Here is a 23,276-nt window from a genome sequence, read left to right as displayed (position 1 = left end):
GGAACTGAGACCGGGGGTCTTGAATGGCACAGGCCTGCAGGTGTGTGTTACTGCCAAGTCAGCAGACCTCCTCGCCAGAAATCAGATGTGGCCTTTTGTATTTAAAGTCTGAGAAGTCTAAAAATGTCCAGAAATTCAGTATCACCCCATCTCCACTGTCTGTATGTGACTTGCCTCAAGTGGGACTGGTCCTGCGCACCCAAGGGGTCAGCTCTGAGAGTACCCGTAAGCAGACAGAGAGACGGGTCTGCTCCCTTGTCCTCTCCTCCCCAGGCTTTTCCCCAAACACGGAGAGACGGCAGGCTCTGCCTGACACCCCGCTCACCGCTTTTGTACGTGCCAAGTGCCTGCTGGCCCTGCATCTGCTCTGGTGGGTGTTCACCGGGCACCGCGACAACTCTGCTTGAATAGCATTGATGCAACTCATTAAAAATGAAATCAAAATATCTGCTTCGGGGCTTTTGTACCTTCCCAGCTGGGTGACCTTTTGAGCAGGCGTGCAGGCTCTGGCCCTCCTCTGAGGCCGTGGCACCGCCGCAGCAGGAATGCAGTGCCACACGAGCAGACACGTCTGAAGTTAAGTGGTTTGCTGCAGGAGCCTGGAGGGCTTTCCGGCTCTGCAGGGTCAGATGCGTGGGCTTCCCCCACCGCCTCAGCCACGCCAGCAAACCCGTGTCCTGGCTGTGGCTGGCAGTGACCCCCATCTCCTGCTGCTTTTATCAACGTGAAGAAATGACGATGTGGGTGTAGAATACAGTAAATCTGCAGGAAGTAAATCTACGCTCACCCGAGTGCGGTGCTTTTGTGCCCTGGAAGGGCCACGGGAGCCGGGCAGGGAGCCAGCATTTTACCCACCTTTACCAGCGGGAGGAGGCTGAGGTGGGAGGGAGGCCAGCAGGGATCAGAAACAACTGCCGCGCTTAAGCCGTTATCCCTTTAAACATTTAAATCCTAACGCCACGGTTCCCGTGACACAAAATCAAACACTCCCCCCGCACCCCCGGGCTGTGGGGATGACGGAGGGACCCGCCAGCACACTGGCAGCTGCGCGGTGGCTCCCAGCCCCGTTGAGATTTTTGGGGTCGATCATTTCACCGCTGCTTCATCAGGTTCCTACTTTCTCCCTCGTGCGGACGGTGATGCCGTATCCCGCATCCCCTCGCAGCTGTGCGGGCGCTGAGCCCCCGGGGCGGGAACTTGCGGTCCCCAGTCCTGGATCCGGCCAGGAGCCGGGATCTGCAGGTCCTGCCGGGAAGCGGGAGAGGGTCACCCCGCGGCAGAGACCCGGCGGACCGGAGCATCCCCCGCTGCCGCCGCCGCCGCCGCCGCCACGCTACCGCCTCCCGCCCGCCACGAGGGGGCGGAAGGCGCAGGCGCACAGCAGCCGGGGACGTTGCGGTCCGCCGGCCGCCAGGGGGCGCGGTCCCCGGTTCTGAGGCAGGGCGGGGCGGGGCGGGGCCGGCCGAGGCGGCGGCGGCCGGAAGCGGGCGGGCGGGCGGCCATGGAGGCGCCCTCGGTGCCGGCCGCCTCGGCGTCGGGCGCGGCGGGCCGCGGGCCCATTAAAGGCATCCTGAAGAAGGGAGGCAGCAAGCTGTCGGCGGGGGGAGCGGCCTCTGGGGCGCGACGGGCCAGTCCGGCCCGCGACGAGGATGAGCACGGGTGAGGGCCGCGCCGAGCCCAGCCGCGGCCCCGGTGGTGGTAGTGAGGCGGCGGCGGCGGGTCGCAGCAGGCCCTCCCCTCCGGCCCCGCCGCCTCCAGCCGGCGTCTCCGGCTGGGGGTCGCTGGGCTGTCCCGTTCTGTAGCGGTGGGGGCGCCCGGCGGGGACCGCAGGGTGTGGGTTGGGGAGTCGGGGGTGGCGGGGCCGAGGGAGTGAGGAGAGCGGAGGAACGGCGGTCTGACTCCTCCCGGGAGTGCAGTGTGGCAGCTGGAAGAGTTGATGTGATGCTTTGCTGTTTGTGAAGCGTTAGCAGAGCAGCGTCATCTGTGAATGCGCGTTTGAAAAGACAAACAGGGAGGTTTTATGCTTGCTGCAAGGATAGTTTACAGTTTGGGAAATACGCTTTGCCATTTTCAGTCGCCTCCTCAAAGGTAGCTTATCTCTGTAACCTGAAGCGTGTCCCTGGGGAGAGGACCTCTCCTGGGTGGAAACATAAGTAAGATGTTTTCTCAGTTGTACGAGAGTCATCTGTAAAGATCTTACACTTGAGAATATGCACTGGCCATGTGGTTTGTGTCTTGAATGACAAGAAAGTCTTGGTTTGATTGTAACATGCTGAGTTAGTCCAAATATGCGTGTTTTAGCTAGCCAGCAGCTGTCGTTGACCAGTAAGAATTCTTGCTATTTTCCTGACGTTAGCACCTAGCGTGCGCTGCGTAACGTTGCTCTGAGACTCCATCACATTATGATGACCGGGGTTTGATCTGAACTCTATGTTTCTAAAATTGCTTTTGACGGTTTTTCTTCATTTGGGACCTCACTCAATATTGCAAGGAGAGAAATAATGAAAAAATAACATGGACACGCAGTTATCTTTTTTTGTATTATGGTAGTATTCCTCTTTGCCTGTTAAAGTCATCGATATAGTCTAAAGTTAACAAGGTAGGAATGAAAAGTTTTTGGTTTGCTCTCTTGCCTGTGTTAGCTGCTCTTGCTTTCCAGGGAGAAATTATTGCAACTGAAGAAATGTGATGATATTTTTGAAGGAGGTGAATGTAAGTGGCAGTATGCCACACAAATGTTGTGATTTTTTTTTTTTTTTTTTTTTCTGTTCTCTAGCTTTAATATAATGGAGCACAAGGTGTATGCTACCATACCAGGCATGAAATAAAACTGGCTATTGGTAGCTTTTATTTAATTCTCTGCAGAATGATTAGAAATGAGAGTACAAACTGATGAGCTCTGACTATATGGTATATTGGTTGTAGTACACAGTAATTTCTTGAAAAGCAGTTTAGTGGGCAGAAGTCCAGCTTCTATTTCCTGTTTACCAACATGAGCCAATAAAGTCAATTAAAATAGTTCTGAAATTGCCTTGCGAGGTAAAGGATACTGGCTAAACCTGGCAGGCTGCATTAGAAGATTTCCTGGGAAAATTGGTATAGGGTATTTAAAGCTGGTTTGTGTGAAGGTATTACTTTTGGTTGGCGATGACTCATTGAATCAGTATTCTGACTCTTGTACTTAAAAGAATGATAAGCAGTACAGCTGTGATTTTTCCTTGAGGATTAAAAATTAGCTTATAAATTCAGGTATCTGTTTTCTTTGTGCACCTCTATCAGCAGCCTCTGCTTATTTCTAATATTGCAATTCAGATCTGAATACCTTTAAAAATAGCTGCAGATGAAAGAGCTCATTGTGTCAGCTGTCATCTTTTAAAGCACCGTGTTCGGTAGAGCTCTAATATATTTGCATCATTATTGACCTTATGCTGTTGTTAGTGGTGGTAAAGTTCTTTGGAAAACTTCCTTAACGAAAATATGATGCAAGAGGGAAACTTATGAAATTGGGACACCACTGAAACTGCATTCTGAGAGCTGAGATCATAGTTTAATACCGGATATGTTTTTGGCATTCCTGGTATACAGTACTTTTTGCCTTAAGGGTCCTGTAAGAGCATGTGAGTGATCTAGTTTGGCATTTTGCAAAGTAACTAAGTAAGTGTGTGTGCACAAACAGCTGTGTTGGAACAGGGAGAGTCTGCTATGGTAGGAACAAGTAGGGTGTGAGAGGTGCTCCTTTGAGTAATACTGCTGCAGAAACTTCTTGCCTGTCAAGATGTGGTCTCCAAATAAATGATTACATATATTTAAAGATGTGAGAGAACACAAATGAGCACTTCTGAGATTTTTTTTCAAATCTGATTTTCCTAAGGAAGGTTAGATTTTATATTTCTGTATCTGAAGGGATGTCAGGAAGCATTTTCCTGTGATGATCCTAAGCTCAATCACTAATGTTATGCTTCTCAGGCAGGCCTAAGCATGCTAAATTGGAGACAATCAAGGGAGGTGTGTGTTTAGAGCACTTCGTCACTCTCCTGTGACAGCTTTTTACATTGAAGGGTGAAATGACATGTTTGTCTGTTTGCCACTAATGATAACTTTTTTTTTTCCTAGACGAATCTTAAATTGTGCTTTGGGAGATGTTCCATAGCCAAACCTTTTAGTGTTGGAATTCAAGTTTAAAGAAATGAGTGTGAAAAATTAACCACTAAAAACTTCTTCAGTCTTGTATTTTCAAGTTACTGAATTGCTTGCTGTGGGCTGTCTTGGCTTAGGGTGTGGTGTATGCCAAAAAGATTCTTCTACAGTTGCCAGTATTATTATTAGGTATTGAGCTGTGAGCCCAGGCAGTAAACCTTGATGCACTCTGGGCAAGTGTGGTGAACACAAAGCATGTGATGGGAGTTTCTCCCATCTGTCATATTGCCTCTTCAGCTAAGCTCGCTTTTTATAGGGGCTGCGTACCATTGTCTGACTGCTATGGCTAGTAAAAATTCTCATGCATTCACTGTGTATGATCACTTTGTTAGTCACAGGTGAACTTTAAGCAGGTGTTTAGCTGATGTTTAACTGGTGATTTTTCAACTCAACCTATTTAGATAGGTTTGAATAACTGGCATTCCTAGACTAGAGCTCTTGCTTTGTCATTGTGAAGCTCATGACTCTCCGCCCTGCCAGAGCAGGCAATCTGCCTGACGGGTTGTCTGCTTAGGTTGCAATCCTTGTGTTGCAGTTCGAACAAAATGATTAAATAGATCTGAAACCTCAAACATGAGAGTTTGGCATTGGTTCCTATATGCTAAGGGGATTAAGCTCACTTAATTTTTATTCATTTCTGGAGCATAAATCTGTGGCATATAGGATTCGGCATCAACTCCTGCATCTATTTTTTTTTAATCCCTTTATGTTGTTTTTTTTTTTTTTTTGCCATTGTATTATGCAGTGCTCTCCATAAATGTAAAATTTAGTTTGTGCTTGGAACTCTTCTTTATCAGTTTTGTTTTACAGGTAGCATTCTGCTCAAGAGCAGTTGTGTTATTGAGATCTAATACATTTTTCAGATTTGTTATTGGAATGCTCTGTGTTTAAATAAGAATAGTTAAGTTAAAGTCTTCTAGCCAACTGTCCCGTGTCCCGTCCCCTCCTGCCCCCCCCCCCCCAACAAACAAACAAACCAACCCAACAAAAACAACAAGGCCCCGTAACACTTGCTTCCTTAAATAATAATTTGCCACACTTCAGGAATATGTTAATCTGTAAGGTAATATTAAACAGTGGATTGATTTTACTATTCTAAACTTAATTTCTTGGTTTAGCCTAAGGGAAGGTCCACTGTGTACAAAGCCTGCAATAACCTTTTAGAGACAATGTGGAACCTGGTAGGTTCTGTTGATTAAACATGGCTTTTAGATCCATGGAGGGGTGACTCTTCCTCTGGCCACAAGGCAATTGCTTTCCTTGCGGTTTGTATCTTTTGTCAGTCTGGGTGGGCTTTTTTCTGCAAATGTACATAAAATGGTACATTCTCTGATTAACCAAGGAAATTTTAAACAATGTACCATCACTGGTGCCTGTCTGTGTTAAATGTGAAACTCCCTCAGCTTAGTTACAGCAGTGAGTCAGTTCTGTTTTATGATTCCACTTTATGATGACAAAAGCAGTATTAGTAACCAGCTTGTTCATTGCTATTTATTTTACTGCAGGAAGTTATTTGTTGGTTGGTATTGTTTATGCAACAGTTTCGCTAATAATCATAGCAGCTCACTGAGCAGAGGTGAGGTGGAAGTTAATTGGTTTTGTTGAAGTCTTGTGGGCTGTAATAAGAGGAAGAATGATTTTTATAGTAACTTGTAACAACAGCAAACAGTTAATGAGACAGTGATTGAACAAGACCAGTAGCTTTTTCAGAAAAATGTATGTATATGAATAAGAATACATTTATAGATCAGATAGGAGTTTAGCTATTGTGAATTGTTATGAAAATTAAATTGCAGTGATAATGTGTTATGACTTAACTGAAGTATGTATAGAACAGTGTTTAATAGGCATACTTTGAGCCTGCCTGTGTCATAATGATATTCTTTGTGTATACTATGTAGAAGAGGTCAAAAGATGTTCTAAACATTCCTTTTCTGTGGCCAAACAGAACTTTTTTTATTAAAATATAAGAAAGTTTAACTTTGTTTTCTTATTGCAGTAAAAAATCCCAGAAGTGGGATGAAATGAACATCATAGCTACGTACCATCCAGCAGGCAAAGATTATGGCTTGATGAAAATAGATGAGCCAAGTACTCCTTATCACAGGTAGGCTTGCTAAACTGGGGGTAAATGATAGTAGATTTACAGCAAAATTGACTTTGTGGGTGATGTAATACTTACTATAGCTGATTGCCTGACAGATTGTGCAGGCCTGTTGGATATATGCAACATATGCAGTTTTACAAAGCCTCTAAAAAAAAAAAAAAAAAAAAAAAAAGCTTATAACTATCAAGGAAAACTTCCAAAAAGGACAAAGTCAAATTTTAGAAGGTCTGTGTCTAGCAAGCTTTAGGCTTTGAATGGAATGAATAAGTTTGATTTGTTTTGATTTTGTTTTTTTCAGTTAACATCTGTGTACTAGAATATAAAGTTGTCATTCATATCAATATTTAAATTTTATTTGAGAAGTTTTTAAAGTATTAAAGGAGTCTTTTAATTGACCGTTGTAAGGTTTAGACTGTTTTATCAAGCACGTTTTAAGCAGCAAATTATTGATAAAGGCTACTTTTTGTTTGCCTTTTCCAAGCATGGTAGGAGAAGATGATGAGGATGCAGTAAGCGATTCAGAGTCAAATGAGCCCTTAAAAGCAGATGTGTTGAGTAAAAAGTAAGTATTGTCTTAGAAAATTGATTAAACGTTGAGATAATTTTCTCTTTTTCTGGAGTAGTTTTCTTTTTGGAAAGTTATTGCTCTTTTCTCTAGAAGTCAAATTTTGCTATTGTCAACTGAATTAGTTTTTGGTGTTTGATAATGCCACTGGTACTTAAAACTTCTTATAAGTTGTTAGTACATATAAATATGGCAAAAATAATGAACAAAGCAGTTTGAGTGTTCTGAAATGTCATGTATTTTAAATAGTGATGAACTTGCTGCTTCACCATTTTGTATCACGTTTTATGTAGACTGGCAGCTGCAGCTGAAGGTAAAGGACCCAAGATTATAGCAAAGCAAGAAGAAAGCAGTGAAGAGGAGGAAGAGGATGAAGAATTAACACCTGAAGAACGAGGCAGGCATAAGTTGTTTTCTTTGTGTTTGGTTATGTGTTGTGTGGGTTTTGTTTTTTTTTTTTTTGCTACAAATAGGTTGTTTCTCAGTAAGAAATATTTGGGCAGAAAAAGTACTATCTAACAGAAAGATGTTGTCATTTGAAAATGGGATATGTGTTTTTGAAGGGTAAGTAAAAGATTGAACAAATGTACCGTTTGGTTTGGGATCTACATATAAAGAGGAGTTTGCTGTTACTGGCTGCCCCCTTTTATAGAAGCTTCAGGTGTGGGAATTCTTATGAAACCTAGACTTCTCAAATAAGAAGCTCTTCTGGTTTTGGGGTGAGGGAGTAGTTCTTAATCTGAACATGTTTTGGGTAGACTTAACAATTCAATGAGTAGCACTGCAATTAAGATGCTACTAATTGCTTGCAAACATACAGATGATATTTCTGTTGTTTTCAAAGCAACTGGTAGATGGGTCCAGCAGGAAATGTACACTTATACCTAAGCAAATTGCCTCATGCATCTTCAACAGAGATGTTGTTTTGTATTAGCTTGGGCTAGAACACTTTGAGGAAACAGTCAAACAGTAATACGTCTAAGGTTTCAGGCTTGCATTATCTAGCTGTTGCTTCTCATCTTTCCTGGCTCCAACTTTGAGCGTGTAGCCTTTCTATTCTAAAGGAAGGAAAAAAACAGTGTTGGGGCTGCCAATAAGCAAAGTTTAGTTTAATTATAATGTGTTACTGTTAGACCTGCTAATGTTTAATATATGGAGCGAAATTAGGCTTCAGGCCATGAGGAACATGGAAAATATTTTCTTCTACATGTGGTAAATATATCTCTCATAACTGGCCTTTGGTAGCTAGCCAGGAGTCAAGTTGGACATCTGCAAAAGTTCATCTTCTATCCCACCAGTACGTCTCAATTTGTCCTTAAGTTTACTTAGAAACAAGACTTGCAAAACTAATTTCTTATGCTGTTAGTAGATGTTTCTCTTGGTTCAGATGTGTTCTTACTTGCAGACAGGTTCTTTTAAAAGTGCTTCAGCTATTCCAGTCCATTAATTGCTAGCCTTTTTCTAAGTCAGACCTGTTTAAAAGAATGCTCCACTGCTTGAAGAAAATAATTTTAATTCAGTGATTGCTTGATCATATAATCAGTGGGCTTTCAAGGTAGGAATAAATTTTACCTAGGAAGCAGTTAGTGCCTTTCTGAAGAGGAAATAAGTTGATACTTTTTCAAAAAGGGGCAAAGTGAATATTTGTGTGTTTGTCCACAGAGAAAAAGAAACAGTTTGAAATGAAAAGAAAAATGCACTACAATGAAGGACGAAACATCAAACTGGCAAGACAGCTCATAGCAAAAGAGCTACATGGTGAAGAAGATGATGATGATGATGAAGATGAAGAGATGCGTGATGTTGCAGATGTAGAAACAATGAATACAGAAGCTACTGAACATGGTGAGCTAATGATTAATCAAAAAGCATGTTTAAATACTGGTGGTCTTTTCACCTTTCAGCTGAATACACTCAAGTGTGAGAATGAATAGAAAGGGTACAGTGTGTAATGCTTAATATGCAATACTGCCTGCTGTCTTGACGGGTAGATTTGCAGCATGGTACCAAAACCATCAGTATTGCTAATTAAGCCTGTGGGCTTTTGTTTGTTGTGACATAATGAAAGTAAGCACCTCTGCTTCGTACTATTTCCCCTTTATAACTGACTCTTGGTAGTGAAGTTACCAGCATCCTTTTGAAAGGAGTTTTCCTTTACAGAACACTTAAAGCTGTTGCCACACAGGAGATCCTGGTCTTGCGTTGTGGTTCAGTTCCCATTCTGCTCCCAAACCATCCTGTAGTCAGCAGTGGGAAACTAGCGTCAATGAACTCCCTGTGGAGGGGAGTGTATCTTGCTTAGTAAGAACTTCTCCCTGTCTTACTGTAATGTAAAACTACTGTTAGTATGGAATAAGACCCTGAGCTTTGCTTTTAGTGCGGCTACCAGAAGAAAGTCTGGGACTTTTAGCTGGGAGCCTGCTTCAGGGCTGTTTCCTGATAGAAAACACAAAACTATAGAGGCTGACACCTTCTCTTTCATCTTTAAGCTTCTCTCTGGGTGAAAAGGGTAGACCCTATAATGAGTCTCTGATTTTTGTGGTGGCCTTCTGGTGAATAATTACAGCTGTTCACTACCCACCTCTGTGTGTAACAGCACTTTGAACAACTTCTTGGCACTAAAAAAATAGACATCTGTTGCTCATGAGACTAGTGGCAATGAAGTCTGTAAGCCTCATTCATCTGTTGCTTGGCAAAGCTGTGAGATGTTAGCACAGTCTGCAGACTTGGGAAGATGCTGCATGGGTTTAACTTGGTTCACATTTGCTTTTCAAACATGTGAACTAGGAACTCCTCTTCTAAAATTAGTTTAAATTCCACATGATAGAAAGGATATTTGCAAAGTTGCGTGTTTTTAAGTTCTGTGGATTGCACATTTTAGTCCCATTATTTATTACAGGAGGACTAATGCCTTCATAATTGCTCTGAAAGGGTCATTTGGTATGTGTCTGAGACCCATTAATGGACTGACTTTATCCAGTAACTTACCATATGCCTTATAATGGCTATTTACTAGAACTTCACTCTCCAGGGGAAAGGAGGGCTCCAATAGGCAACCTTATGACCTTTCTCCATGGCCTGAAGCTGCCATCTCGCTGCTCTCTGCTGTAAAACAGAGGCAACTCCGCTCCCCAGCTGCATTCGCCAGTGGAAAGAAGGCACACCTTTGCAGCATTTTTCCATCTCTATTGTTGAAGTCCATTCCACCCTGCCTCATAACCAACTTCAGAGCCACAACTGGTAATTATCAATTTTAGACTGCTCATGGCCAATAGATTCCATAAATGTAACTGTTTGCCAGTTTATCAACCCATTAACTAACTGGTTCACCTCCACACCATGGTATATAGAAATACTTTCCATTAACTTGATGTAGTTTTCAATTCTTCAATTTTGTTTTGTATCATTCTGCTTAACAAACCTTAATGTTTCATTATCTCCTAATCTCTGCATCGACTACTATAGTTTTTGGTCTCTGTACTAGATAAATTTTTCCGAGGTTAAGTGCTAGTCTCACTTTCATAACGGCTGGTGAATTGAATGCCCTCAGACTGATCACGTGTGATTCTCTGTGGCAGGGTTAATCAAAAGATGATGGAATATGGTCAAAACTGTTAATAACCCCCTGTCTTCTGCCACTACCCAGATTTTAAGAAATTCCTACATTAAGATGATAAATGTTCAGCACCATAGCCATGTTAAAGTAATGTCAAAGTTTCACTGAAATAACGTTTTGAGATGACATCTCTTTATCACTATCTCATCTGTATTTGGAGGGCACAAAAGAATCTCCTTACTCATAAATGTTAATTTAACAGATATTAGAGGTACAGAACATTTCTCAAATAGCTGGTTTTAACACTTGCTACTTGGATTCTTTGATAGTCTGTGCTTTTTGTCATGCCATACTTTTGGTTATATTAGGCAGTTGGGTATTCAAAACAGTATTTCAATTTGGTTGTTTCCTTTATGGAAGTGGATCAAAATGCTATTAATTTTCTTGTTCCTGTTAGGGCTGCAAGCGCAGGGAAAGATTATTCATCTGGATAGCTTTTGAAGAGCCCTTTGACTTCAAATTGTTGTATTTAAAGTGCTTTCTTACAGAGCAGAAAAGGAGGGTTTTCTTTACTCAGCATACTGGATGATGCAGGACATGACTTCTGTAATGGCTTATTTTGGCTTCACTCTGTTAGAGACTAACAGCTCTAACGCTTGCCTCTAGCTGCAAAGGAAATGTCTGTCTTTTTCTGCATGTTGTATTGTAGCTACGTTTCTTCCGTTTGACTTCAGTCTTTCTGAAGTTACGGAGATCATCTGGTGATGTGGCTACCACTCACCTATTATGTCTGAGACTGTAAATCTATGTAAGTGAGAGCTGGCATGCAATGTGTTTTTGTTGAAGTGGAATAACATGACTTCTATAGTACTGATGATCGTTCCAGGTGAAGATATGACATAAGAGGCATTTCTTTGGTCTGTTCTGGCTCGAGGGCTCAACTGGCTCCTGGATTGTTTTTCAAGCAATTTGAGACCCTCTTCTCAGTTGGATTTTTTTTTTTTTTTTTTTTTGTCCATGACAATCCCTTAAAGGTTCTGTGCTTCCCTTACCTGATGCTCCTTTCTACCCTCTAATCCTGTCTGTTTTGTATTTGAGTAAAACTAACAATACTCTTCCAATCTCTATGCTCTCCTTTTGAAGAAGGGGCTAAAGACTTAGGACAGGTTTTTAAGAAGGCTTCTGTCAGATACCACAAGGTCTGCTAATGAGTTGCGCTTCTTGGTTACAGACTGAGATTTCTTGCTGATTGAAATGAAGATGGCCAGTCCAGTCAGTGATGGTGAGAACTGTTTGTGTATTTTTAACCCTGTTTTCATCATGGGCTACCAAGTGTTTTAAGTGGATGGGTCATTCCTTTCTTGCCTCAAATACCTGTAACTTATCCCATGCATATGGATTCTAGTAGCCAAGGGTTTTGGTGGAAAAGAAAGTTCAAGTTGTAATAGACTGCATTAGGATTGCCTGCTTCAGCATTTCAGCTCTGGAATTTCTCTGGCTACTCCCTATTTATGACTATGAATGACGTAAATGGACTTTGCCAGCAAATTAGTGACCTTTTGTTCCTCTCTGCACTTTTCCTTTAAAAATTCTCTTTGAAATCACTGAAAGGAAAAATTCTGATGTATGTAGATTTAAGCACGATGATTTCAGTGCAGACCTGTCTTTACTTCTGCTACACAAAAGTATCACATACAAGGGTGTGATCTGTGGCAGTTAAATTGACAAGCAGTAAAACTATTGTTCTCTCCTTATGGTTCACTTAGCATTGGGTGCTGTGATAACCCTGCTCAGACACTGCTGATCAGCCTAGCTGTCAGCTGACTGGGTGTGCTCTTCTGGCCTTTGGTAGATACAGAATATGTTGTATTTGCTTAATCACAGTGAGCATCACCCTAAAGGTGGCTTAAATGGGAAGGCTGAGAGCATACACAAATGGTTGTGCTTGTTAGCTATGCTATCCACTTGTTAAAGTGCGCTTGTTACCCAGTCTAACTTGTGCTGAAGCCTAATGGGCCTTTTTTAAAGAAGATTATCATCTGGATGTGGTTTTCTCTGATCTTTACTTTATGCCACTGAATTTTCAGGTGTGCGCATATATATATATATAGCAGGTTTTTCATATGAAAAGCACTAATGAGAAGGAGCTTTCTCTGATTTCTTGCTGTTCTTTGGCTCAAAACCATGAGTTTAACAACTTTCTGAAAAACACAACAGGCCATGCTCCTTCATTTATAAGCTCGTTTTGGTTTAAAGTGTCTCATCTGGAATTGAAATTTGACCTGAAAAGTACTATGCTTGCTTGTGTTTCAGGAACTCATATGTCAGTTCTGCAAATTGATCTCTCTCTTAGCTCCTGGGTTAAATCCTCCCAGTTCTGGTGTGGTGAGCATGTAGTGCTTGGTAGGCTGAACAATGGTGTTTGCCATTTCTTCAGAACATGAGGGTGAAATAACCATTTTTGGAAGTGTCTGCATTCTCAAAGGAAAAGCTTGCAGGTTGCTAAAATGGGTTGGCAAACATTACCTTTGGAGAAGGAAAGATAATTTCAGGAGGATTTTTGTGTGTGTATTTTGAAAATGCTTAATGAGTGTGAAGAATTATCTTTTTTTTTTTTTTTGTAATCTTTCTTATGCAGCACATGCTACTCGTGACCAGCTGGAAAGTAGAGCTCACAGCATAGAAGAAATCTGTCCAGAACTGTAACTGCTTGTCAAAGACACAAATATAAACATTGCTTCATGATTTTTGCAATTAAGGCTCTTAAATATTGAGAAGCATATCAGTTACAATGTTGTATTGCCAAGAATGTTAATTAATTTTAGACTTGTCCATTAGGCAGAAAAAACTGTCTAATTGATTCTTGTGCCTAGTATTTCATGGAGAATACTACTTCATAATCTGTTCAACCAGAATGGCATTCCCTGTATGTATAACGCTGATTATCTTGCGTAATGTACTGTTACTCTTCATGCTTTGAAACAGACAGTATCTTTTAGTTTTTCAATATTTATTTGACAGTGTTCTAGGTGTGGTATCTCTTATAGAAAGGTTTGGGATTCAAGAGCCAAACGGTACAGCATATATCAGATTGACATGCAAGCTATTTATCAGATGTGTTAAGCAGTTTAAAAAGGGATTATTTAAGTCTTACAACTTCCTTGTAAAATGTTGACCTGTTAATCTAGGCTTCAGGATGTTATTACCCGTACTTTCCCAGTCTTTAGAAGAGCTGTATTATTTTTTAAGAGTGGTGTTTGGAATCAGTTGTTAGTTTCTGACTAAGGCAGTACTAACATCTGGTGGAGGGATGTTTTTACACTGGAAATGTGCTAACTTGAACTTTGCATTTAACTGTTACTATCTTTTCCATTGGGACTGGATGTTTTGTGGTGCTCTTTGGCTTATCATAAGAACATGGAAGTTCCCTCCAACTTTTAAAAATCACACCCACTGTCACTCTTCTGGCTCTTGTTTCAAATTTTTGGTCGTTTCCAGACGCATGGAGCACTTGTGCTACTAGCACCTGAGCAAATACACCCAACCATGAGCAAATCCACATCAGGACTGTGAAGATGAGCTGAGTTTAGGCTCTGGCTATTCTTTATATAAAGATAACTGCTGATCTCTTGCTCATTTGGGGTTGGTAACCTACATCCTGAAAACCACTGGTCTAAATCTTCCTGTGTCCATTGCAATTTACAGCAGCTGGTTTTGTAAAACGAAGGCTGTTTGGAGAATAGAAGGGAAACTGCCTAATTCAAATACTTGTTTACAGTGTGGTTGTATAGCCCCTGTAAAGAGGGATTCTGAACCTCCAAATTGCTGTAAATGACTTCCCACTAGATGGAATTTGACTGGTGAATGTTCCAGTATTCAGAGTAGTTCCTGGGTTTTATTACACAAATGAAGCATACACGTTAGCTTGGTTATGGAATACATTGTATATCTTAATTTTGATCTAAATTTGATATGTTGCAAAAATCCATATAATTATATGGATCTATTTTAAAATGTCTTTTTGTCCACTGTATATGTGAAGTTTGAATAAAGGAATGAAAGTTATTTTACAGTTACATGCATTCTCAAGTGTGAGCTTTCATGAAATCCCAGAGAGATTGAGAGTGAATAAGGCAATAGGATGCTGTCCTTTGAAAGATATATACAGAAATAATTCATTAGAATGGATGCATTGCCAAAGATACCTCTGAGTTGTGCTAACTGGGTGTTGCAGTGTGCCTTTCCCAAATATTTCCTCTCCTTGGTAGGTAACAGGGTTGTCAGTTGGTGGGATACTTAGTCTTCTAAGGGTCTGAATCAGAATTAATAGCATCTTTTCACAAGAAAGAGTTGAACTTTTGATTCAGTCCAGTGTGGGTGATGCTAACTTTTCAATATGGAGAATGCTATTTCTGCTTGTATCAACATGATCACTTCTATAGAATAAGCAGGGGCAAAGAGTAAGCATTTAGACACTTTGGACTCCTAAAGTCACTTACTGTAGCTTTAAATTTGGCTTCCAAGAATAGGATTTTAAAACTTAGTTTGCACCCTTTATGTACCAGCTTGCAGTGTTCAGGCTGTTGGAATGTCTGCACTGACCTGTATTTCAAACGGACCAGCTGCTGGCCGCTCTGCCCCAGCTGGGGCACCTCCCGAGAGTGCTACTGAGAGTGGCAGCACTCAGCAGAGCTGCGTTACATTCAGACTGGAGCATGAATGGGTCAGAATTTGACCAATGTGAATGGGTAATGCAGATGTCTTCTGCGATGCTGTAAAACTTTGTGAGATGTACAAGTGTGTACCTTGTACACAATTAAGGGAGAATCCATCAGAAGCAGCTCTTATATGAGCTAATGTCTTGCCCTCCTTCCCCCCACGCTTTCTGTGTCCAAGACCTCATTTTCATTTTGGTGCTCAGTGGGGGTACTTTCTACCCAACAATGCCTACAAAGCATTTTGGTTATTTTTAAAAAAAAAAAAAAGAAAAAACCACAACAAAAAAACCCCAAAAAACACAACTCACTTTGCTAACTTCCAGTAAACCTCTTTCCTATAATGGCTTCCAAAAGGGTATGGAGCTCTGAGGGTGGTACAGTATATGTAAATCCATGAATATGGTTTTAAACAAACCTCAATGTATATTAGTTCCTTCCATCAGTCATGATTTTGAGCTGTCTGGGTGATCTCCCTTTTTCCAGGTCACTAAGCCCCCAAGTTAGATGCCATTATGGAACTTGTACTAGTTTATTTATGGAGGTTGTTCTCCTCTTCAGTGCCAGCAAAAATTCTGTTCATGTTTCTTCATCTTGCTCACCCAGAGTACAACCCAATGTACCTGACACTGCTTTTAACTGAAAGGCTGGTTTACTTGATTTTTATCCAGGCTTACACCTTCATGTTTTTTAAAAGCTAAAATAGGCAAGTTTACTTTGCAGTAACTAGACATACTCTATATAGAATTTTTTACAGGGGGATGTCTGATTTCCTTCTATTGTGGAAATATCAATTATAGTTCCCTGCTGAATGGGGACAAGAGAAGAGATGCCTTTTCTCTTTTTACATTTGATGGGGACTTAGCTTGCATGCAGGTCTTAATCGTGGGATGCATACGGTAAAGGCTGATTTGTACAGAAGAAACAAGACATGCGGCCCTTACTAATGTGGACACTGAGCTCCACAACATCATAATTGTGAAGCTTCTTGCACAGGTTGAAGTCCTCAAGTTGCATCCTGTTCAGAGAAAATATTGAAATATGCTTCCAATAGGAAGATCACTTGCAAATAAGAGCCTTAACTCCGTCTGTAAAGCTTTTTTTTTTCTGTCCTTTAAGTTTCTTTCACATTGAGTTGTACACACTTCATGGAAACAGCAAATATTTTTTTCCACAGCTTGCTCTCTTGTGTTGAACTTGTATATCTTACCAGATCTCTTTGTTTCTGTAACATGCTTTTTGTGGTGTTTATGATGATACCACCTCACAAATGTAATTATTCTGTTTGAAACCAGTGTTAAGTGTCACAACGCAAATAAAACCATTGTTTTCATTACTGCCTCATGGCAATACTGGATGTATTGGTTTGACTTCTTGGAGCCTTTTAGAAGAAACTGGCAGTTACTGTAAAGTTCGCAGGTGTGTTCATAGATGAGTACTTAAACTAATATTGCTATTTCCTCATCACTGCAAATGAGGAAGTATTCTTTAGCATAGCTTTGATATACATCAGTTTGTATACACTTTTGGATTTTGTGGTTGCTTGGCATCCTAGATCTGGGAATCTGAATCGTGAGTTTAAGACAGGAGCGCCACAGAAAAGGTTGCATTTTTCAAAGTATTTTTCTTTGTATGTTGTAGGATTAAAGCAAGACTGGTCTGTCTCTTCATGGTCAGCATTGAGTAATCACTCACTAGCATTGAGCAATAGAAAATCACTAACACCAACTACTCCTTAGGAAGTAAAACTGTATTTAAAAAAAAAAAAAAGCTGAGCTCTTTTTTCAATTGCACACTTTAGTTGAACAGTGAATTTCACAACATAAATGCAGCCACAGCGATACAAACATTTCTTAACCTGCTGGTTTTTCTATGTGGGATAGCTCACAAAAATATGCAAGTGTAACTCTTAGTTTAGATCTGACATTACACCAGTCATCCAAAAAAGAAAAACACCCTGAAACCCTAAACCACAACTGACTGAACCAGCTTCCCTCTGCTTCTGTGAAAGGACACTTTAACAGGGGGAGAGACAGTAAGGGTACAGCAGCCATTCGGCTTCTTGGAAAGAGTCGTATGTTCTCCTCCATCCTTCTATGTTGACTGTTTCTTCTTGTGAGACTAAAAGGAAGCTGGGGAGAGAGAACAGGTAGGATAAAAAAAAACCGGGGGGGGAAGGGATAAAAAAATAGAGTTGAAGCTTGGTGCAGGTGATGGGGCACTGGAGGGATGGAGGGTGTTAAGACTGCAGGGGGTGAGCAGGCTCGCTGGGAGCAGGTACGGCAGCTCCTCAAGCTCCTGGAGGAGCTGACAGTGAACGTCATCAGCTTGCGTTAGCTTCCCAGCACGGTGTTCCTGTAGCTGCAGGATGGAGCCTGTGACTTGGTGTGACATTCCTTAATCTTTGCAAAGTTTATCTTGAATAGTAACTCGTATGCCTCTGTCTCTGCCTTTGAGGATGAGTGGGGAGGGCTGACACTCCCCTGACTGTGTAATTTTTACATCTGGGAACACTAAGCAGTGCCAAACTTGTTAAAGCTCTTTTTCAGTTTTCTCTTAAGGAATCAGAAATCTACAATGTTCTGTAGTCCTTTGCTACAGAGTGGGAGAGGACCCGCATGGTCCCTTTCACTCTGCGATGTAGCCCTTTTGCTGTCTAAAAAGCTTTCAGAAAGTATTCTCAGGCAAACGTTCCCTACAAAACCCAAACGTGCACACTTGATTGACAGTTTTTCTACAGTAAAAACTCTCTGTTCTCGTTTTCCCTTCAAAAACAACTGACTCTCCCCTAAGTAACACAAATATAGTTATTTCCAAGATCTGCAACTGAAACACGCTGCACAGCATCCGCAGCTGTCACTTCTACATGGTGGCTCCGATGCTGCTGCTGCGCCGCCATCGCCTCCCCTGGGGAGCGGGAGCCTGGGTGACCTCCCACGGCGGCGGCGGCGACACAGCTCGGCCCGGCCCGGCCCTCTCCTGCCCGGCGCTCGACGGAGCCGGCCGCCCCCTTCAGCCGCCTCGGCTCCTGCGGGCGGGGGCCGGTTGCGACCGGGCCCCAACTGCTCAGGTGGGCGCCGGGCCTCCCCGCGCGGGTCTTATCCCCGAGGGAGAAGTTCCCCTGCTCGATTAATGGCTTTAATTTTTTGAAAATTAGGCAGTTAAAACCGATGAGCCGGCCACCGCCTGACGAGACCCTCATGCGCCCGCCCGAACCGCCAGCGGAGACCCCAGCCCCCACCGCCGCGTCCCGCCTCCGGGAAACGTCATCCACCGCGAGCGACGGGCGGACCAGCCTATCGCAGCGCTGGAGCGGCCCCCTCAGTGTTTATGAGCGCTGGGATTGGTCTTTCGAGTAGCTGTGACAATCGGTGGGAGACCAAGGACTGTTTTTCCGTTGGCTTACCAGGCTGTCACTCTTTAGGACGCCTAATGAGGAAGTAATCCCTGCGGCACCCCGCGGCTGGCTGCCTCCTCTGAGTGGCCCACTTATTGGGCGGTCTTCCTGTTGTGCCTGCCTCTCTCGCCTTGTGACTGGACAGACAGCTCTACTGCTCCTGTGACTGGATGGGCTGGCTGTCCTTCCCCCGCCCTAGGCTGATTTGGGGGAAAGCCCCGCCTGCGCTGGCGACCTGTTGGTTGTTTCTGCTAGGAGCTGCCGCTTATTGGCTGACCGGGTCGTCAGTCGCGATCGGGTGCGGGAGGCGGGCAGAGGGGGGGGTTTCTCAGCGCGGCGTTCCCTCAGCGGCCGTCCCGCTGCCAGACCCCGCCGCCCCGCTATGAGCGCCGCCTCCGCCTAGCCCCGCCTGGCGGCCGGCCTCCGGCCTCGGCTCGGCTCGCCTCGCCTCGTCTTGGGCTCGCCCCGCCGCCAGCAGAAGCAGCAGCAGCGGAGGCAGCGGCGCGCCCCGCGGCAGGGGAGGATGAAGGTGACCGTGGACTTCGAGGAGTGCCTGAAGGACTCCCCGCGCTTCAGGTGCTGCCGGCGAGGGGCCGGGCCGGGGTCGTGCGCGGGGAGAGGCCGCGGCGGAGCGGCAGGGTGCTGAGGGGGCGGGAAGCGGACTTGGGTGTCTGCAGAGTGACAGGCCGCGCGGCGGGCCGGGGGAAGGGGCTGCTGGGGCGGACCGGGCGGGGCGGGGGGGGGTGTGGGGGCCCTGCAGGGTGACAAGCGGCGGTGAGCTGCGGGCAGCCGGCTGTGGGGAGGGTGGCGGGCTGGAGCTGTTGTGGGGAGGTGGTTACGTGGGAGGGGTGAGGGACAGGCTGTGGGGGCAGGGTTTGGGTGGCAGGGCAGGGGCAGCGTGTGTGGAGGGGGTGGCTGCGAGGGGCTGTGGGCTGTGTGTGAGGAAAGGGCTGTTGGGGGACCCTGTAGGAGGAGGGGCCTGCTGGGGTCGGGGGGGGGCTCTGGAAGGTGTAGGAGGTAGGGGGCAGCGAGTGTGGTACGTCGCCTTGGGTGGGTGGTGCACGGGGTCTGGGGCTCATGTGGGGGCAGCACGGTCTGCAGTGGACGTGGCTGGGGTCACCCGTCTTTCAACAGATGGGGGGGGGTGATGGGCGGCAGGGACGTGGCGCAGGAGATGCTCAGCGGCCACAGCAATGCCTGCTCAGGCTCGAGAGTGTGAACTCCCCTGTTCTTCAGACTTGTGCTTACGCTTCATTTCCCAGTGCCTCCTGCGTGCTTCCATACTCAATCTCACTACTGGGGTGCAAATACTAAACAAGCTCAGTATAATCTTACTTCCCGTTGCCCGACCAAGGCGTGTACTCTTGTTTTTTCCCATTTGAACGACCATTTGTCTGTCACTGCTGTAGGCTTGCTTCTCCTAATGTTGGGCAACTTTCCCCTTCATCTTTCCCTGTGCTTTTATCCATTTGGTGTATTTTACACTATTGTATCTGCTCAACATAATTCTGCCTCTGTTGGGTGTGTGGCCGGTCTGTGCCCATAGGCTCAATTTCCATGCCTGGTATCACCCTGCTAGCTGATGGGGAGGCAAACAGCTCCATGATTTGATGTGATGTGTCACTGCTGTGCCTTCCTGTCCTGTGCTAAGCCCATCTTTGGAGTGCCTGTGGCTCTGTGGTTGGGAGAGCTGGGTGAGCTCTGCCTGTTGAGGGAAATAGTCCTGCTCTTCCTCTGGTCTCTGGCTGTGTGTTCATGCCTCCTCTTTGTGTCAGCTCTAGCAATCACGTGGTTCTGGGATCTGAAGGAAGTTGGAGAAGGTTTGAATGGCTTACCCCTGGCAGAAGTTGGAGTTCCTGTTCTTCTCTCCTTTGCTCCTGTCTCTGCTGCCAGCTTGTCCCTGGCTGCTTCTGCCACGGGTTTTTCTGGTGACCGTGACTTGTTGAATCCTTCAGTGAGCTAGCTGCCCTGTCAGAAGAGACTGGATGCTTTTTTGCTAGGTTAGTGAGTTGAGTCAGCATTGCAAGGGGTGTGAAACCTACTAAAGCTTATGGAGAGGAGGAAGAGGGAACTTCACTGCCAGAAGCCAGGCTAGAGGAAGGTAGTGGGGAGTGGGCCCCCCCCTGAGGCAGCAGGAAGCTTTTACATTGGCTTAGCTGTTCCACAAAATTTTGCCCTGAGTTGGACATGCTTGCTAGTATATGTACTTTCTGGCACAACTATGTTTAATGTGGATTCATCCTATGTGGTGACAATGCAGTCTTAGATTGGCTTATTTTAACCATAGAACTATACCATTAAATATAATTATTTTTTTTAATTACTGATACTTCCTGAAGTATAGAATATGCTTGAGAAAGCAATAACTTGTGACTAAAACTTGTGAGCAGAAATGTGCTGCTGTCTCTTCAAGTTAAACCATACTAGTTCACGTGAGCTCACTTTGTATCATTCTCCTTTTGCCCCTCTTGATTCCTTTCCTTCAAGGAGAGAAACTGTGGAAAAACCTTTGCCATGGTTCTCTAATACATTGTGGTCTTTCTGACAGTCTTTGATACTACTACCTTTGAAGAAATTGCAGAAAAACTAATGGTGTAATCGCTTGATGCCACCAAAACATCCTTCCAACCTTTAACTGATAGGAAGTGGTTAAAATTGTGAAGCAAAAATCCTGTAGTATTTCTGAAAAAGGTTAATATCTTTCATTATTATTAGTATTTGCTGTTATAACTTTGGTCATTCTTAGTGTTAATATGAATGACCTAAACAAATTACTAGAAACCTTCTAAAACAAGTTTACTGCAGTGGTTTTATTAAGGGATGGTAGAGACAGTAGTGTAGAGCAAGGTCATTACTAAGTCCTAGTGTTCTTGTGGGGAGTAGTGTAGACATAAAGCACCTTCCTGTACTGTATTCCTTATCTTATAGCAAAACAGAGTTGCACCTTTCTCCTGACCTTGCTGAGCAGGTGGGTGTAGTCTCTGTCCTTCCCATCAGTATACCTGTTAGAGCGGTTAAATAAACCTGTTGAGAGGCACATGGTGTATAGAAATGTCATAGTTTACTTTCTTATAGTCATGGAGAGAATTGGGAGGACATGAGTGAATCAGAGTTCCTGAGTCACCAAATCCCTGTTTTCACAGGGAACTAGTTAAATCTTTTAAAACATGCTACTACATACAGCTTCAGACACGTGACTTTCTTGCTTATCTGTTTCTCATGAAGTCCATGTTGATCTCTTTTTGGCTTTGAGAAGTAATTAGGAATATCATAGTTACCCAAATCAACGAAATAAAGGTTTGTTTGCTTGCATAAAATGTGTGTGAAGGGAGCATGGATTGTTGCTGTTGAGTTGCCGATACGTGATTAGATAATAAGGGCTATAAAGATTCATGTCAGAAGTATGGTGGGTTATTTCATAGTAAGGCATGCCTCCCCCCCAATAGATAAAGAAATCTTTGAATTATAAAACCTGAAGCAATGATGGCGTATTGTTTATAAACTTAGGACATACCAGATCATTTTGGAGTTGGAAACTTGAGGTTTAGAAACTGATTTTGAAAAGGGTAATGAAAAAGGCTATGAGTTCAGGCACACTTTTGCAAATTTACAATCTTTTTTTTTTAAATCTACTTTGAAAATCATCTCGCTGAAATCACATGCTTTTCTTTCATGACTCCTCTTAAAGTATGGACAGACCAAAGATCTAGCAAGGAAATGTGTTTGCAGTTCTCCTACAGTATGTTGTCGACTTCCCGTGAAATGAAGAAGTTGCCTGAGGAGGGGCCTCAGAGCAGTCCTTGAGTAGTAAGAACTGAGCTGTGCTGGCAAGTTCTATGTATATAATCAGGAATTCCTGGAGTGTTTTTTTGATATGCAAATAGTGTTGTGAAATAATACTTTCTCCTTGTCTTTAAACAGTGAGAATTTCAGTTGCAGAGTTTAATGGAGCAGGCTTTTACATTGATGTTTCACTTTTTTTTCGTCTAACTAAAGAATGTTTTCTCTTAACAAGTGAGGTATGCACCGTAGCAGCCACATGAATCACTCTGAACCTAAACTTGCTTCTCCTCTCTAAAAATTTAAGTGATGTGGAAATATAGCTGCTGTTAGTAACAGTTAACAATCTTGTTAAATAACAAAGAATAGAAAAAGCAAAATTCTGTTGCTTGTGATTTGTGCAATTGTAAGAACTCTGTAGAAAAACTTTCAGTCTGTTCTAGTCTTCAAAAATGCATCAGTAAAAAGCTGTGTATTTTTGAGATAATTTCTTTGTCCTTATCTGTCACTGTTGCTGAAGTTTAAATTTTTTTTTGTATTTAATTTTGTATTCACTTACTGAGACCCCAGCTGCAGAACAGATGATGGATGAACGAGGCAGATGAAAGAACATAAATGAAACTGTTGCCAATTACCATTCTTAGTAAAAGTATACCATGGGTAGTTTCTGGGTAGAACTGATGGTTTTAGTGTGTTCCCTTTAAATGAACTTGTCTGAGGAGTCTTCCAGTTAGATTGAACTAAAGCATTGCTTTGTGTAGGCAGCGTAGCTTTGTGTGGGCAGCTCTGCAGTGTAAGTAAGTCTGGTGGTCACTGAAGCTCCCTGGTACGTGTGTTGATTTTCTTCTTCTGTGGCTTTGATTCTGGCTTACCAAAATAGGGCCAGCTGAGAGGTACCGCATGCTTACGTAGGGCATGCAGACTGAATAGTTCACTCATGCCACTTTGTGGTCTTCTAG

At 43.4% G+C, this 23,276-nt stretch overlaps 2 protein-coding genes across 3 annotated transcripts in view; both read left to right on the top strand.

Moving 5' to 3' along the window:
• The first annotated feature begins 1,480 nt into the window (after nucleotides 1-1,480).
• Nucleotides 1,481-16,473, top strand: PPP1R2 (protein phosphatase 1 regulatory inhibitor subunit 2). Of its 2 annotated transcripts, XM_082486952.1 has the most exons (7): nucleotides 1,481-1,659; nucleotides 6,197-6,304; nucleotides 6,786-6,866; nucleotides 7,163-7,266; nucleotides 8,532-8,714; nucleotides 11,657-11,707; nucleotides 13,064-16,473. In XM_082486952.1, exons 1-6 carry the CDS (start codon nucleotides 1,502-1,504, stop codon nucleotides 11,659-11,661), a joined length of 639 nt encoding a protein of 212 aa, XP_082343078.1. In that variant the 5' UTR covers nucleotides 1,481-1,501; the 3' UTR covers nucleotides 11,662-11,707; nucleotides 13,064-16,473. The 2 variants fall into 2 exon arrangements, with proteins under 2 accessions (XP_082343078.1, XP_082343077.1); XM_082486951.1 differs by lacking the exons at nucleotides 11,657-11,707; nucleotides 13,064-16,473 and adding an exon at nucleotides 9,901-10,019.
• Nucleotides 16,474-19,023: 2,550 nt separating this feature from the next.
• The window catches only part of ACAP2 (ArfGAP with coiled-coil, ankyrin repeat and PH domains 2), a 65,338-nt gene continuing 61,085 nt past the window's right edge, over nucleotides 19,024-23,276 (top strand). The window contains exon 1 of the mRNA XM_082487032.1: nucleotides 19,024-19,113. Within this exon, the coding sequence (XP_082343158.1) occupies nucleotides 19,061-19,113 (53 nt within the window). The 5' untranslated portion in view covers nucleotides 19,024-19,060. The remainder of the gene's footprint in view (nucleotides 19,114-23,276) is intronic.

Source organism: Vanellus vanellus (assembly GCF_965231255.1).
Source record: "Vanellus vanellus genome assembly, chromosome: 8".
In the NCBI taxonomy this organism is placed as follows: Eukaryota; Metazoa; Chordata; class Aves; order Charadriiformes; family Charadriidae; genus Vanellus; species Vanellus vanellus.
Note: the sequence above shows the minus strand (reverse complement) of the source record. Positions and strands in the feature narration are given on the sequence as shown.

What these genes read in the sequence shown, in the direction of transcription:
- PPP1R2 (XM_082486951.1), top strand. Translation starts at nt 1,502, where the DNA reads ATGGAGGCGCCCTCGGTGCCGGCCGCCTCGGCGTCGGGCGCGGCGGGC. An exon ending in CGCGACGAGGATGAGCACGG is followed by an intron (nt 1,660 to 6,196) that starts GTGAGGGCCGCG and finishes TTCTTATTGCAG; the next exon opens with TAAAAAATCCCAGAAGTGGG. An exon ending in GCAGATGTGTTGAGTAAAAA is followed by an intron (nt 6,867 to 7,162) that starts GTAAGTATTGTC and finishes CGTTTTATGTAG; the next exon opens with ACTGGCAGCTGCAGCTGAAG.